Consider the following 16,246-nt stretch of genomic DNA (forward strand, 5'->3'; position numbering starts at 1 on the left):
AAAAAATTGAATTAGTTAGCAATGTTTGTTAAATGATTTCACAGAAAATTATAATTACCGACCGGGCAGAGTGGCTCACACCTGTATTCCCAGCACTTTGGGAGGCAAAGGTGGTTGGATCACCTGAAGTCAGGAGTTCAAGACCAGCCTGGCCAACATGGCAAAACCCTGCCTCTACCAAAAATACAAAAATTAGTCGGACATGGTGGTGGGTGCCTGTAATCCCAGCTACTCGGGAGGCTGAGGCAGGAGAATCGCTTGAACCTGGGATGCAGAGGTTGCAGGGAGCTGAGATCATGCCATTGTACTCCAGCCTGGGTGACAAGAGGGAAACTCCCTCTCAAAAAAAGGAAAGAAAATTGTAAATTCTTGGCTGAGTATGGCGACTCATGCCTGTAATCCCAGCACTGTGGGAGACCCAAGTGGGCGGATCACTTGAGCTCAGGAGCTTGAGACCAGCCTGGGCAACATGGCAAAACCCTGCTATTACAAAAAAAAAAAAATTACAAAAATTAGTCGGACATGGTGGCATGCACCTTTTGTCCCAGCCAGTAGGGCAGCTGGGGCAGGAGGATCAAATGAGCCCAGGAGGTTGAGGCTGCAGTGTGCCGTGATTGTGCCACAGACCACTGCACTCTCCAACCTGGGCAACAGAACGAGACCCTGCCTAAAAAAAAGTAAATATAATATATATATATATATATATATATATATATATATGCATTCTTAAATAATTAGAAGATCTGATAATAAATACTGTGCCTACATTCCTACAGAGTGATAACCAGCTAGAGCTGAGGACTTGCTACCCACCTGGGGTGGAGCACATTCTCTATTTTCTGGTTTGCTCTAGCCCCAACCTCTCTCTCTTACGTCCTACTGCACTGGACAGGCCCCTGTAGACATTTGAGTTTGTGATTCTCTTACACCATCCAATAGACTTTCTGCAGTGGTAGAAGTGTGTTGTATTTTTGTTGTCCAGTATGATAGCCACTAGCTACGTGTGACAAGCACTTGAAAGGTGGCTAGTGTCCTTGAGGAGGTGAATTCTTAATTTTATATATTTTTAATTAATTTAAATAGACACATACGGCTAGTGGCTACCATATTGGACAGTTCAAGTCAACAATGGAGTATTTTCGGCCGGGCGCGGTGGCTCAAGCCTGTAATCCCAGCACTTTGGGAGGCCGAGGCGGGTGGATCACGAGGTCAGGAGATCGAGACTATCCTGGCTAACATGGTGAAACCCTGTCTCTACTGAAAATACAAAAAACTAGCCGGGCGTGGTGGCGGGCGCCTGTAGTCTCAGCTACTTGGGAGGCTGAGGCGGGAGAATGGCGTGAACCCGGGAGGCAGAGCTTGCAGTGAGCCGAGATCAGGCCACTGCACTCCAGCCTGGGAGCACAGCGAGACTCCGTCTCAAAAAAAAAAAAAACAATGGAGTATTTTCCTTTACTGGCTATTTCCTACAGAGTGAAAAGCAAGCCTTAATGCATTTTATATCTATTCTCTTAAATGCTGAATCTAAATGTTAACCTATATTACTGTAAGCCTTATGATTTGAAAACCAAATAACCCTCTCTAATGAAATGGAGCCTGAGACTTTTCTTTTTTCCCCCTTATTTGTTTATTCAACGCACTGGGTTTTACATGCCTGTTTTGGGCCCTAGGCATATGATCATGGTCCCTGTTTTCATGAAGCTTACAGATAATTAATAAATATTTCCAGAGGTGCTTGCCCAAGTCATTTAATATTTACTATCTGCAATCCCTTCAGTAGCCCTGCCAGATAAGGATATAATACATTTACTTGTTAATTCAAAGCTCTAAAATTTCCTCATTGCCACTTAGATTCACATTCTAATAGATTGATATATACTTACTATTGCAGTCCTCTGAAAAACAGCTTACTGCCAGAATATTGAAACTTCCTATAAAGGTGCTGTTTTAAAACTAGGCTTCTTCATAACTTTTTTATATTCGTAAATCAGCTCAGCCCTCACCCTATTACTTCACCTGGCCTTTCTCCCAGCCTTCTGTCTGCCTTCTTCCAAGCTGCGCCTTCTGCTAGAACTACTTTTTTTTTTTTTAAACTGACTTTGGGCCAAGTGTGTTTGCTCTCACTCATGGGCAGTCTCAGCACTCTACTGCTCTTCCTGCTTCTTGCCATGAAAACTTTTTTCCTTCCTTCACCCTGCAAATATCACCCTCCATCTCCCCCTTTCAAAAATGAAATACATATGTTTAGAAAATACACTTTCTTTTGTAGAACCTATCCTTTAAAAAATAACAAATTGCAATCAGATGCACAAAAGATAGATGAATGCTGAAGTGATAATATTTATGTTTTTAAATGACTTTTACATTGACAGTTGCTGGTGGAAACATTTGTTGTTTAGGGTTTTTGTAGTTGTTTAATTCCGTTGATAATGAAATTAGCAAGGCAGTATTAGGGCTTTTGCTTAGACATGAAAATAGTCCACATGTATAAAATTAGGCAGAATTATGGTATTTGTAAATATGGGACTTGGCCTTTTTCTTTGTGATCTAATTGTCTAACAAAGGTGTCATCCATTTGCTTAAAGAATATTTATGGAGTTGCTATTATATGAGAAATGCTGTACTTACAAATGAGATAAATGGAAGATTTATTGGCTAAAACTTACAGATTTCTCTTCGAAATCTGCCAGCAGTTTAGGTTGAGAGTTTGGCCTTTTTTCATGTAGTTAGGTCTTACCAGTGTTCATCCTATAAAATATTTGGAGGATGTATATGCTACTATTATTTTTATTACATGGATTTTATGTTTTCAGAATATACAAAATAATTTGCAAATTAAATTCTCAGTATAGTACATAACTTTTCACAAAATGTAAGAATGAAGTACAGTTGTTTCTTGGTATCCCCAGAGTATTGATTCCAGGACACCCTCAGATACCAAAATTCTCGGATGCTCAAGTCCCTTATATAAAATCGTGTTGTATTTGTGTATAACCTACCTGCATCCTTCTGTGTACTTTAAATCAGGGGTCCCTAACGCCTGGGCTGCATACTGGTCCATGCCTGTTAGGAACCAGGCCACACAGGACGAGTGAGCAGGAGCAAGCGAGCATTACTGCCTGAGCTCCAGCTCTTTTCTGATCAGCAGTGGCATTAGATTCTCAAAGGAGCATGAGCCCTTCTGTAAACTGCACATGCGAGAGATCTAGGTTGCATGCTCCTTATGGGAATCTAACTAATGTCTGATGATCTGGAATGGAACAGTTTCATCCCAAAACCATCTGCCACACCCTCCACACTGTCGGTGGAAAAATTGTCTTCCACAAAACCAGTCCCTGGTGCCATAAAGTTTGGGGACCGATATGTTAAATCATCTCTTGATTACTTACAATACCTAACACAATGTAAATGCTGTGCAAGTAGTGGTTATACTGTTTTTTTTTTTTTTTAATTCATTTTGTTTTATTGTTGTTTTTTGGGTTTTTTGTTTGTTTTTTGAGACGGAGTCTTGCTTTGTCACCCAGGCTGGAGTGCAGTTACACAGCCTCCACCTCCTGGCTTCAAACGATTCTCCTGCCTCAGCCTCCTGAGTAGCTGGGATTACAGGCAGCTGCCACCACACCTGGCTAATTTTTGTATTTTTAGTAGAGACACAGTTTCACCATGTTGGCCAGGCTGGTCTCAGACTCCTGACCTCAAGTGATCCGCCAGCCTTGGCCTCCCAAAGTGCTGGGATTATAGGCGTGAGCCACTGTGCCCAGCCAGTTTCTTGGTTTTTTTAAACAAATATTTTCTATCCACAGTTTGTTGAATCTGCAAGTGCCCAATGTGCAGATACAGTGGCCCAACTGTAATTTTGACAAGGGTAATTATAACCATGGTTATGTCCCAATGACTTAGTGACACTGACTTACTAGGAATCTTTTTTTCAGTGTTGTAAAGGAGAATGTGCTCTTGTGTGTGTGTATAGAATTGTGTTAGTTGTAGGGAGGCTGATAACTGTCAAGGAGAAATTACTTTGAACTAAGTTCCATGAGATTTTAATTAGAGATTTTATTCTGTTACACGGCCTTTTTGGGACCGTATAGAGTTAGGATTAATTGCATGAACCCTAGATTGAAAAGAGAAAAATCTGATTTTGTTTTGTTTTTGCTTACTATGAGGAAAAAATGATATTGAGATGATATAGGAAAAGTTCTTACCACAGTTTCCAGCACACAGTAAGTGTTCTTTAAATGTCTTATTTTTGTTACAGTTGTCATTTTATTCGTGTTCTATTTCTATGCTAGGTAGCCCTTGACCTTTATTTTTTTGATGGGGAAAAAATATGAGTTAAAACTTATTCTTTAGATAGTAATAATAGAAAGACTAGTAATTCAAGAAGTTGATCTTGACTGTTCCCTTATAGTAGTAACAAAGCTATTTAATTTTATATAACCAAGGTTATACAATGATAGTCATTGTTAGTCATTATTTCTGTCTCTTTTTTTGAGACAGAGTCTCACTCTGTTGCCCAGGCTAGAGTGCAGAGGCGCAATCTTGTCTCACTGCAACCTCCGCCTCCTGGGTTCAAGCGATTCTCCTGCCTCGGCCTCCCGAGTAGCTGGGATTACAGATGTGAGCCACCATGCCTGGCTAATTTTTTGTATTTTTAGTAGAGACGGAGTTTCATCATGTTGGCCAGGCTGGTCTTGAGCTCCTGACCTCAAGTGATTCGGCCTCCCAAAATGCTGGGATTACAGGCATGAGCCACTGTATTTCTTGTCCGGAGAAAAGAGTTACTCTTGAAGCTTTGTACATCAGATGTTTGCATCTATTTTAATGTAAGTGTGAGGCGGAAAGAGAAACTGATATCTTTATGTAAAACATTAAGAATTCAAAATAGAAGGTGGTAGTTTTTCTTCTCTTATTTTCAACTGGAATAGTTTTTCTACATCTGAAAATGGAGCATGTAATTTACAAATTTTCTAGTAAAATATGGTGAGTTCCATAGGAAACAGTTTTACAGTAATGTAGTCTGTCTACCCTGCTTAAGTTATAGTTGCTGAAGCCAGAAATCTGAGCCCAGTTATTCTTTTTTTTAAAAAAAATTTGTTTTTAATTTTTAGTAGGTTCTTGAGGAACAGGTGGTGTTTGGTTACATGAGTAATTTCCTTAGTGGTGCTTTGTGAGATTCTGATGCACCCATCACCCAAATAGTGTACACTGTACCCAATGTATAAGCTTTTATGCCTCATCCCCCCTTTCCTTCTTGGCTGGGCACGGTGACTCACACTGGTAATCCTAGCTCTTTGGGAGGCTAAGGCGGGCAGATCACTTGAGGACAGGAGTTCGAGACCAGCCTGACGAACATGGCGAAACCCTGTCTCTACTAAAAATACAAAACAAACAAACAAAAAAAAAAACAGGTGTGGTGGTGCATGCCTGTAATCCCAAGAATCGCTTTAACCTGGAAGGCAGAGGCTGTGGTGAGCTGGTATCACGCCACTGCACTCCAGCCTGGGCGACAGAGAGAGACCCTATCTCAAATTAAATTAAATTAAGCTTCCTGAATATAAGCTATTCTGTTAGACAGATACCTGGCTTTTTTGTTGGTTTGTTTTGTTTTTGAGATGGAGTCTCTGTCACCCAGGCTGGAGTGCGGTGGTGCGATCTCAGCTCACTGCAATCTCCGCCTCCTGGCTTCAAGCAATTCTCCTGCCTAAGCCTCCCAAGTAGCTGGAACTACAGGCGCCCACCACCACACCGAGCTAATTTTTTGTATTTTTCGTGGAGATGGGGTTTCACCATGTTAGCCAGGATGGTCTTGATCTCCTGACCTCGTGATCCACCTGCCTCGGCCTCCCAAAGTGCTGGGATTACAGGCATGAGCCACCGCACCTGGCCACCTGTATCCTGTATTTTATTTTTTCCCAAGTATTTTAGTGTTTTTGATGTTATAACTCAGGCAAATAATTTAGGGACTACTTTCATACTTCACCAACTTGAATCTCCAAGAATACCATTCTAAAGTTCCCTAAAATTAAAATTGCAGTTTTTGTTGTTGTTGTTGTTTGTCTGTTTTTGAGATGGAGTCTCGCTCCGTTGCTCAGGCATGAGTGCACTGGCGAGATCTCAGCTCATTGCAACCTCTGCCTCCCAGGTTCAAGCGATTCTCCTGCCTCAGCCTCCCGAGTAGCTGTGATTACAGGCATGCACCACCACACCCAGCTAATTTTTGTATTTGTAATGGAGACGGGGTTTCATCATGTTGGCCAAGCTGGTCTCGAACTTCTGACCTCATGATCCACCCACCTCAGCCTCCCAAAGTGCTGGGATTACAGGCGTGAGCCACTGTGCCAGGCCTGATTTTTTTAAATAAATGGAGTTTTATTTCATTAGAATGAATTCTAGTTCAAGCTTGACTAAATTTGTTACTTGATACTTAATAGTCTTGCATTGTGACAAATAGATATGCATGATTTATGACTAGCATAGCAATTATTTTATAAATGTACTGTATGTTTCCAAGCACTTTCTCTATGTCTGTGGGGAATACCAGAAGACATGGTTAGTCCTGGCATTTGAAGAATATATGTTTTTATATTCTGAATTTGCACCAAGTTTTTTTTGTTTTTTGTTTTTTTTTGAGACAGAATTTTGCTCTTGTCGCCCAGGCTGGAGTGCAGTGGCACGATCTCGGCTCACTGGAACCTCTGCCTCCTGGGCTCAAGTGATTCTCTTGCCTCAGTCTCCTGAGTTGCTGGGATTACAGGCACCTGCCACCACGCCCAGCTCATTTTTTTGTATTTTTGGGAGAGACTGGGTTTCACCATGTTGGCCAGGCTGGTCTTGAACTCCTGACCTCAGGCGATCTGCCTGTCTCTGCCTCCTAAAGTGCTAGGATTACAGGCGTGAACCATCACTCCCAGCCAGCACCAAGTATTTTTTTTATGGTTTACAAAATAAAGTAAACCGTAGCCTGGCTGTATCTAAGTGATCGGCCATTATTTTTCTATTTCTGTTCCTTGAAAACAACAATGTATTTTTAAATTTTCTGAAAAAGTGGAGACTCATTTTTTAAAATGATCAGGGTAGCCTTTTAGCTCACTCCCAGGTCAGACTAATACCTCTCTATGTAGTTTGTTGTTCTGCTTTGCAAACCATGTATTTCCAAATTATATTATTTTGTACAAACCTAGATAAACCTTACCTTGACTTTGAAAGCATATTGAGGTCGGTAATGTTTAATTTAGTATACTGTTCAGTGATGATATGGAGTTGCCAATTGTTCTTGACACTTCATGAGCTAGTGTTAAATGAATTATTTAGTGTTAAGTAAAGAACCCTGCTAAATTATTTTAAATGATTCAAAGTGAGTTAAAGTACTTTAAGATTTAGTACTTTATTATATTTTCAGTTCATGCATTAACCTTTTTAGTTTTGAATCATAAGATGTCCTCTTTTAATTAAAACCCTTGTAGTTTCCTTTTAAATGTATAATAGAACAGTTAAATTTTTTAAATGAGTTGTTTTTTTAAAAAAAATCAGTCTTTTCCTTTATGTAAAAGGTTAAATGCTTTGAGGATAAAAACTACATGATACTGTATGAGTGATGAAATTGGCTTTTAGAATTGTTGAATTAAAATTGAAAGTATGCTACATAAACCTGAGTCTGGATGCAGTGGCTACAAATAAATTCAAGTGTGAGAGTGTGACCAGAATAAGCTACCGTTTATAAAGAAGCACTTCACTAAACAAACTGAAACCCTGAGGAAATTTCAAATTGTGAAGTAATGGGAACAATCATTTAATATGGAAGGAAGGAGCTAGTGCATGCCTCCTTCCTTGAATGTCTCATAAGATCAAATCGTGGAGATGACTGAAACAGGGAAGATAATTTAGTGGCAACATAACAGATTACCAGTTAGAGAGGCCAGACCCCTGAGAGCTGATTGCATTAGAGGGAGATGGGGCTAAGATTAGGACACAGGTATGTTCAGAAACAGACTGACACTTAGCTGTGTTTCCCACCACTTCCACCCCCCACAAAGTTAACACATTTAGCCGTCCTGACACTTTGTAAACATTCCTGTATCTGTCTTCAATCATTTTTCTCTCTCTGAAGGGTTATCTCTTAGAAGCTTTGACATAACTTTCCTCGGAGGAATCATTTCCACCTAATCTTTTTGTCTTATCTCTTCTTTTTTGTTTTTCTTTTTTTGAGACAGAGTCTCACTCTGGTGTCGCCCAGGCTGGAGTGCAGTGGCACGATGTTGGCTCACTGCAACCTCCGCCTTCTGGGTTCAAGCGATTCTAATGCCTCAGCCTCCTGACTAGCTGGGATTACCGGCATGCACCACCATGTCCAGCTCATTTTTGTATTATTAATAGAGACGGGGTTTCACCGTGTTGCCCAGGCTGGTCTTGAACTCCTGACCTCAAGTAATCTGCCTGCCTCCACCTCCCAAATTACAGGTGTGAGCCACCACGCCCAGCCCGCCTTACCTCTTATAAGCATGAGCAGCTCTGCTCCAGTTTACCCTCAAAATGCACACATTGGGATTAGTATTTTCTTGTTATCAGTATGCAGTCAGTTGTCCTGCCATCCCTCCATCACCCTTGTTCATCTTCAGTGCTGCAGTTAATTATAGTATTAAATGCTTGTCTTCCACTAGAGCAAGTCTTTACTGCTGTGTCTCCAACCTCTAACCCAGTGCCTGGCAGAAGTGGGTACCCAGTAAACACTTGCTGGATGATTGACAGCAAGAGGCTCCTTCCAGAGTCTGGCTGTGGCACAGCTGCAGCCAGAGGCAGGTACAGGATAATGGTAGGGAGAACCGGAGAGATACGCGGGGACTAGATCCCAGAGAGTCTTAAAGTCCTAGGAAGGAACTTGTGCTGCACCCTGAGAATAGTAAGAGGCCATCGAAGAATCATAAATCTAAATCTATCCTTGGGTCGCACATCTCCCTTCTAGACTCTAGCTAGTTGATTTCTCAGTCTTAGCAAGAAACTTGAATCCATGTCCATAGAAACTCGATGTGGCACATGAAAAACAAAGTATAATTGTAAGTATTATTTATGGTTACATATCCAGTAAGTTTCTAAAGACACTTCCAGAGAACTTTTTGTACTTTATAAAGTAAGCCATCTTATGTATTTAAAGGATAAGTACGGATTTGTAAATAACTGGAATAATTTAAATATTTATATTTCCATACAGAAATGAGTATACTGAATTTGGGGATCATGGTAAAAACAAAACCTATGACATTTTTAGTTTTCAAATTGAAAAGGCAGTTGGTAGATCTCTTATATCTTCTCAGCAGTTTGATAGTATATACCTGAAAATAAGCAGAAGTAAATACAGAATTATCTTCATCCAAGGAATTAAATAATAGGAACGTTATATAAGCAAGCACCTTTTATACTTAATTCTGCTTTTGAAGGAATTTAAAATGGAAATGTTTTTAGTTTCTGTTTTATTGATCCAAAGAATTTAAAGCCCCATTCAAATAAAATAATACATAGTGTTAAACTCATGTTATTTTTTAATAGCCAGCATTTTTGTGGTTTTCAAATGAACCATCCAAGAAATTATAGTATTTCTTCTCTTTTTAAGAAAGTGTACTTCTTCGGATTATAAAAGTAATAGATACTTATTACAGAACATTTAAAAAACAAACTTAAAATGCATCCAGTCTGATCTCTTCCTTCTCATCTTTCATGTTAGTTTCACCATTTAAAAAAAAAGGCAGTGTTTTTTTTTTTTTAATTAAAGGCAATTTTCTAACATGGTTTTCAATTTTTTTTGCTGTAACCATTGCATCTCACTGGTTCCTGTTGGATTCATTTTCCTTCTTACTGAAATAAATTCTTGAGTAGTTTCTCAATGAGGATCTATAAATAATAAACATAAGCTTTTGTCCAAAAATGCTTATGTTTTACACTTACCCTTCAATTATAATTTAACTAGATATGTTATGCAGTTTTCTTAAATATATTACAATCTTGTATTTTGATATCTTGCTGATGAGTTTAAAAGGTACAGTGATAACTTTTGCATCATTAAAAATAGTTGGCTTAGAAAGCTGTACTTTTCCTTCCTTAAAACAGTTTTTTAAATTTACTGTGCTGATATATGAAGTGAATTAATTTTCTGAATAAGTAAATGATTATGAGTCTTTCTATACTTAACATAAAACAAAATATCCTAAGATTGCTACTTAAATATACATGTACTAGTCAACTACTATGTTTTATAATATACTATATATGGTGGCATATATTTTCAAAAGCAGTGTTTTGAGTTATATTTTATTTCCTGAGATATGGTCTCACTCTGTTGCTCAGTCTGGAGTGCAGTGACACAATCACAGCTCACTGTGGCCTCGACCTCCCAGGCTCAAGTGATCCTACCACCTCAGCCTCCTGAGTAGCTAGGACTACAGGCACTGTGCCTGGCTAATTGTTTTTTCTTAATTTTTTGTAGAGACAGGGTCCATTTAGATGGTGTCCTGCAGCAGTTCTAGAGCAGTGCTGTCTAGTAGATGTTTCTGTGATGATAAAAATGTTCCCTATCTGTGCTGTTCAGTAAACCTTGAGTGTTGATATATTCTCTTTTTATTTGCCTTTATCTTTTATCAGCTAAGTAGACATTTTGAATTAATAACTTGATTGATTTTATACTATGTAATTTAAGATGATTTATTTTTACATGAAGATTTTTTTCCCCCAGAAATTTGAGGCTGATAAGCTTCTTGGTTTTAGTGGTTAAGATTTGCCTATATAGCCTGGGCGCGGTGGCTCAAGCCTGTAATCCCAGCACTTTGGGAGGCCGAGGCGGGCGGATCACGAGGTCAGGAGATCGAGACCATCCTGGCTAACCCGGTGAAACCCCGTCTCTACTAAAAAATACAAAAAACTAGCTGGGCGAGGCGGCGGGCGCCTATAGTCCCAGCTACTCGGGAGGCTGAGGCAGGAGAATGGCGTAAACCCGGGAGGCGGAGCTTGCAGTGAGCTGAGATCCGGCCACTGCACTCCAGCCTGGGTGACAGAGCGAGACTCCGTCTCAAAAATAAAAAAAGATTTGCCTATATAATAAGCAGGTGAAAAGTACATTCTGGCATTGTAATAGTTTGTATGTTTAGCTTAGGTACTGGTTTCTACATTATAGTCACATATATTCAGTGCATTTTTAAAGTATTAATGCTAGTATATCCTCTGAGGTTACCTTTTTATATATTAGTTGTCATTGAATAAGAAGAATTATAGAAATAATAACTCTTCATATTTCACTCTGCTAAACAAGAGTGTTAATAATGCCTTATATTATTTTTCAGATTGCAAATAGAAGAGTCTTCCAAACCTGTGAGGCTATCACAACAGCTGGAAAAAGTTGTAACAACCAATTACAAACCTGTTGCTAATCATCAATACAATGTAAGCCTTCTGCTTGTCTCTTTTCATTCTTTTATATCTTCGTTCTTTTCTGTATCATAGAGTCTTAGGTTTTCAAAGAACCTGAGCATTTATGCACCTTGCCATCAGGTGCTCAAAATACAGTATCTGATCTGGACTTAGTAAGGAATGTAACTGCTAAAAGTATAGAAAAGATATTCACTCTACATTGCAAGTTATATAATGGCAAAGAGAAGGCGACCACTGTCCAAAGTGCCCTTGATAAGTTTTTACAAAGAAATAAAACACTTCAATTCTCAATGTTGCTAATGTTTTAAATTACAATGTACTAAATAAATATTAGTTTTACTATTTTTAAAAATTATTCTATACCTTTGTGATGAACCATAGGAAAGTTTTTAATGTGTTAACAAAAATTTTTAAAGGTCATGGAACAGTGGTAATTTTTCTCATCGATTATTAAGATCACTTTGCCTGGTTTCAGCTTTCACAGGCATTTTAATGGTCTCATACCACCATGCGAAGTGAGGACTATCTGTACAGTAGTACTCCCTTATCCACAGTTTCACTTAATGCAGATTCAGTGACCCACAGTCAACTACAGTCAAAAATTTTGAATGGAAAATTCCAGATATAAGCAATTCATAAGTTGTAAATTGTGCAACCTTCTGAGTAGTATGATGAAAACTAGCACCATCTTGCTCCATCCCATCCATGATGTGAGTCATTCCTTTGTCCAATATATCCACATTGTATATGCTACCCACCCATTAGTCACTTAGTAACCCTCTTGGTTAACAGATTGATCGACACATGATAAAAAGAAAGAAGGAGAGTGAGTACAGAACACCAAGATATTTTGAGAGAGTGAGAGAGAGAGAGACCACATTCACAGACTGTTACTACAGTATATGGTTATTGTTATTCTATTTTATTATGGGTTATTTTTGTTAATCTCTTACTGTGCCTAATTTATAAATTAAACTTTATCATGGATATGTATGTATAGAAAAAACCATAATATATAGAGTTTGGTACTATCTGCAATTTCAGGCATCAAGTGGGGAAGGGAGGTGTCTTGCAACGTATCTCCTGCCAATAAGGGGAAAGTGTTGTATATTTATATTTCAAGACATTTTTTATTGTTGTGTATCTTATATATACTATATGTATTATACAATATACACATTTGTTGCATACATATTATGTATACTTTGTGCCAGGTATTGGTCTGAGTGCTTCATAAGTGATCACATTTAATCTTCATTCCAACCCTATGAAGAAACTACAACAGATAAGGTAACAGGCAGAGAGACTGATTTACTTGAGGTGGCGCAGCCAGTAATTGATCAGTCCAGGTGTTGAACTCAGGCAGTCTAGCTTAGGAGCTATACTGTTAACCACTGTGTATGTTGCTGCTGGTGATTAGCAGTTGCTAAAAGGGCTAAGGGTTTTGGGTTTTGAAATATCTGTAATGTAGTAAGTGTGATGGGTTCCTGAAAATAAAATACCCAAGTTAAGTCAAATAGCAATTAACAGCTGGAATTTTATGTCCCACTTTGTTGTTTAAGATTACCTTTGATACTGAGTTTAGGAAAAAAATTTTCTTTAAGACTAGCCTTGGCGGGGTACGGTGACTCACACCTGTAATCGCAGCACTTTGGGAGGCCGAGGCAGGCGAATCACCTGAGGGTCAGGAGTTCAAGACCAGCCTGGCCAACATAGTGAAACTCCGTCTCTACTAAAAAGACAAAAATTAGCCAAGAGTAGTGGCAGGCACCTGTAATTCCAGCCACTCGGGAGGCTGAGGCAGGAGAATTGCCTGAACCCAGGAGGCAGAGGTTGCAGTGAGCACAGGATAGTATCTACCAAATTACTACTTTATGAAATTTGAGTGATTGTTTTATATGAAAGTAGCAAATGCCAATGCCACTAGGGCTAAGTAGATATCTTAAATGAGTAGAACAATGACATTTAAGAAAGTCAATAATAGAGACTATGTGAACTGGAGTCCACATGACCTGTATAAATACATTCACATTTTGAAATTGCTACGGTATGTGAGTTAAACAAATCAGGTAAAAGTTCAACTGCATCCAGCCAAGCTTCCATTTTACAGCCTCTGGTTATGCTTTAGGAGGAAAGTAAACTAAAGGACAGGTAAGGTATCAGATGATCCAGAAGAGGTATTTTTCTGTTGTTTTCTGACTTAGACAAATAGATAAAAGTCCACATCTTTGTCCTCTTCCATTCTAGTCTTTTCTACTCTTGGATGGGAATACATACAGTTTTCTGGAGCTACGTGCAAATAGAGATTCTGTTCTATTTTGTAAAACAGTATAGATCTTAGTTGTTTTTGCCTTTCTTCCTCATTGGTGTGCTGCTTCTGTAGCTCCTGACTCAGCTTTTTTGTCCTTTTATGGGCCAGGCTTCTCTGTCGTTTCTACTCTTGTGTATGTTTTTATTACAGTGAGTACAAGAAAGACCACACTTTCATAGACTATAAAGAGTTATTACCTTTCTAGAGGGAAGTTTGGTAGTTTATGTCAAATGCACTATAAAAGGATATATCCTTTGACCTAGCAGTTTTGTCTAGGAATTTATTATAGTGACACCAGTGCCCAAATATATATACAATAATGTTTCTCTCTATTGTTTAAGATAGGAAAAGATTGGAAACAAATGTCCCAAACTGGGGAATGATTAAATATTTTAAGTCATTATTTTTGGATGGTAGGATCTACAGTGATTTTATCCTAATTTTCTTTTTTATAAAATCTTTTCCAATTGTTGGAATTGTCACAGTGAGCACATATTGCCTGAATTGTTGGTAAGCAATAAAGTTATATTGGGAAGGGGAAGATTGGAAAGGAAAGAAAGCCAGGGAAGAATAGCTAGCCATGATAGTACCCTACTGATTGTCTAAGACTTACCTTCTTTAAACAACAAGTACTTTTTAAATATCTGCTTCGTGCCTGAGATACATACCCCTGGTGAATAAAGTAAGTAGAAACATGTTACATTGTGAACTCCTTATTATATAAAGCTATAGCACCCTCTATAAAGATAATTAACATTAAGTGACATTTTAGTTCAAGATATCAACCTTTGTTAAGGTTGTCATAGTGAAAATAAGTCATTATAGTAATGAGTCTTTAAGATTTTTACATACAGAGATTGACTATAATCTACCACATTGCATTTGAATGTTTAATCACTATTTTTTTGGGAGTAAACCAGGATGGGCACCTGCATAGCTTTAAAAAACATATTCAGTGTTGTAGTGTAATACCAACTATAGAAAGAATATAACATTTTTGTTATTTATTAGAAGAGGACATTGACTTTTAAAGATTGAGAAACATAAGTGAACACAGCAAGAATGATTTAGAGGAAACATAATAAAGACTTTTAATAAAAAATTTTAACTCAATATAATGTTGAAATGTTTTGAAAGTCTTGCCAGATAAAGCTATATAAACATGAAGCTCAGTGTTTCATTTTAACAGTTGAGCTTCTTTGAATGCAATTTTCAGAATAAAAATATTTTTAAAAATTGTACAAAAAAGTGAAAGAGGGACTGGGAAATTGCATATGTATTTGCAAAACGATGTTCCTACGTTTGGTCAGAAAGAAACCTTGCATTTATCCACAGCTTTTCACCCACCTATGGCACATAGGTGAATTTACCTGTATATATGTAGAGAAAATATCCAATTTTGTTCTTGGAGCTATTCTAAGAATTAAATTCAGCTTTATCTTTTTAGTTCACAAACTATCTGGGTATAGTATCTGTCATACTTGTCATTCAGAAACCATCTACTGAGCCAAAAAGAATTATATGATTATTTTTATCTCTTAGAATACTCCATTGAAATCGCACCCCTGAAAACCATCTTCTTACTAGGATATGACATGTCAGTTTTTTTCCCTAAGTGGCATTTCCTGTACCTTAAATCTTCATTAAGTGTCTGAAATTTGAATCAGTTCATGTAGGTCAGCATTTTCCACAGTAAATATTTTGTAACATTAACTAGGTGAGAAAGTCATGTAAAAAGGATTCTGTGTTTAAAGAACTTGTAGTTTCTGATTATATCCTCCTCTTAAATTGACATTTCACTTTAATATACTCAAGATAGGGAGGCTTTAGGAATTTGTTTAATCCTGCATTTATAAACATTTGAACATCAAATTTCCCCCATTCTTTGAAGTAGTGAAAACAGACAGTGGGAAAAAATGGAGATGTCAAAGAATGGTTTACTAGAGGGCCCACTGGGTGAGGGGGAAAATTATTTATATTATTATAAAACATATTTATTATATTATAACTTATATTTATCTTGTTTGGCACCTTATAAAAGAAAGAAATTGAGCTTTAGAAATACTATGTAGATTGACCCTGGCATCTTTTTGCAGCCCATGTGCTAATCGGTCATTTTTCAGCAGAAGAGTGGAAATGGGACAGGACAGAGGGGTTGAGCGTTGTGCCTTCATGTTTTCATTTGCTTTTAGCTTTTTAGCATTGGTGCTCAATTCAGAGGTTTACAGATTATAGTATCTATTATTAACTAAACTCAGTCTCAATAAATGAACAAATGGCTTTAAAAGATTTCTGCAGAGAAACTGTCAATTAGAGATAATACTAATAAACCAAACATGTGAACAAGAAAGTGAAAAAACTGAACTTCTCTTGCTTCTAAAAATGGTTTATCAGCCAATCTTTGAGGTGACAAACAGTGATGACGTAATCAGATCTGAAAAGAACTTGGCCCTTCCAAAAAGGAAATTATCAGTATCATTTTAAATATGGCTTGTCATGCCCTGTCTTTAATGATGACTCAGT

At 38.0% G+C, this 16,246-nt stretch overlaps 1 protein-coding gene across 2 annotated transcripts in view; it reads left to right on the forward strand.

Moving 5' to 3' along the window:
- GTF2F2 (general transcription factor IIF subunit 2) overlaps positions 1-16,246 on the forward strand; it is a 169,966-nt gene that overhangs the window by 126,731 nt on the left and 26,989 nt on the right. For both annotated transcript variants that reach the window (XM_021929602.2, XM_003913831.5), the window contains exon 6: positions 11,325-11,424. In XM_021929602.2, the coding sequence (XP_021785294.1) occupies positions 11,325-11,424 (100 nt within the window). The remainder of the gene's footprint in view (positions 1-11,324; positions 11,425-16,246) is intronic.

The sequence above is a fragment of the Papio anubis genome, chromosome 15, assembly GCF_008728515.1.
Source record: "Papio anubis isolate 15944 chromosome 15, Panubis1.0, whole genome shotgun sequence".
In the NCBI taxonomy this organism is placed as follows: domain Eukaryota; kingdom Metazoa; phylum Chordata; class Mammalia; order Primates; family Cercopithecidae; genus Papio; species Papio anubis.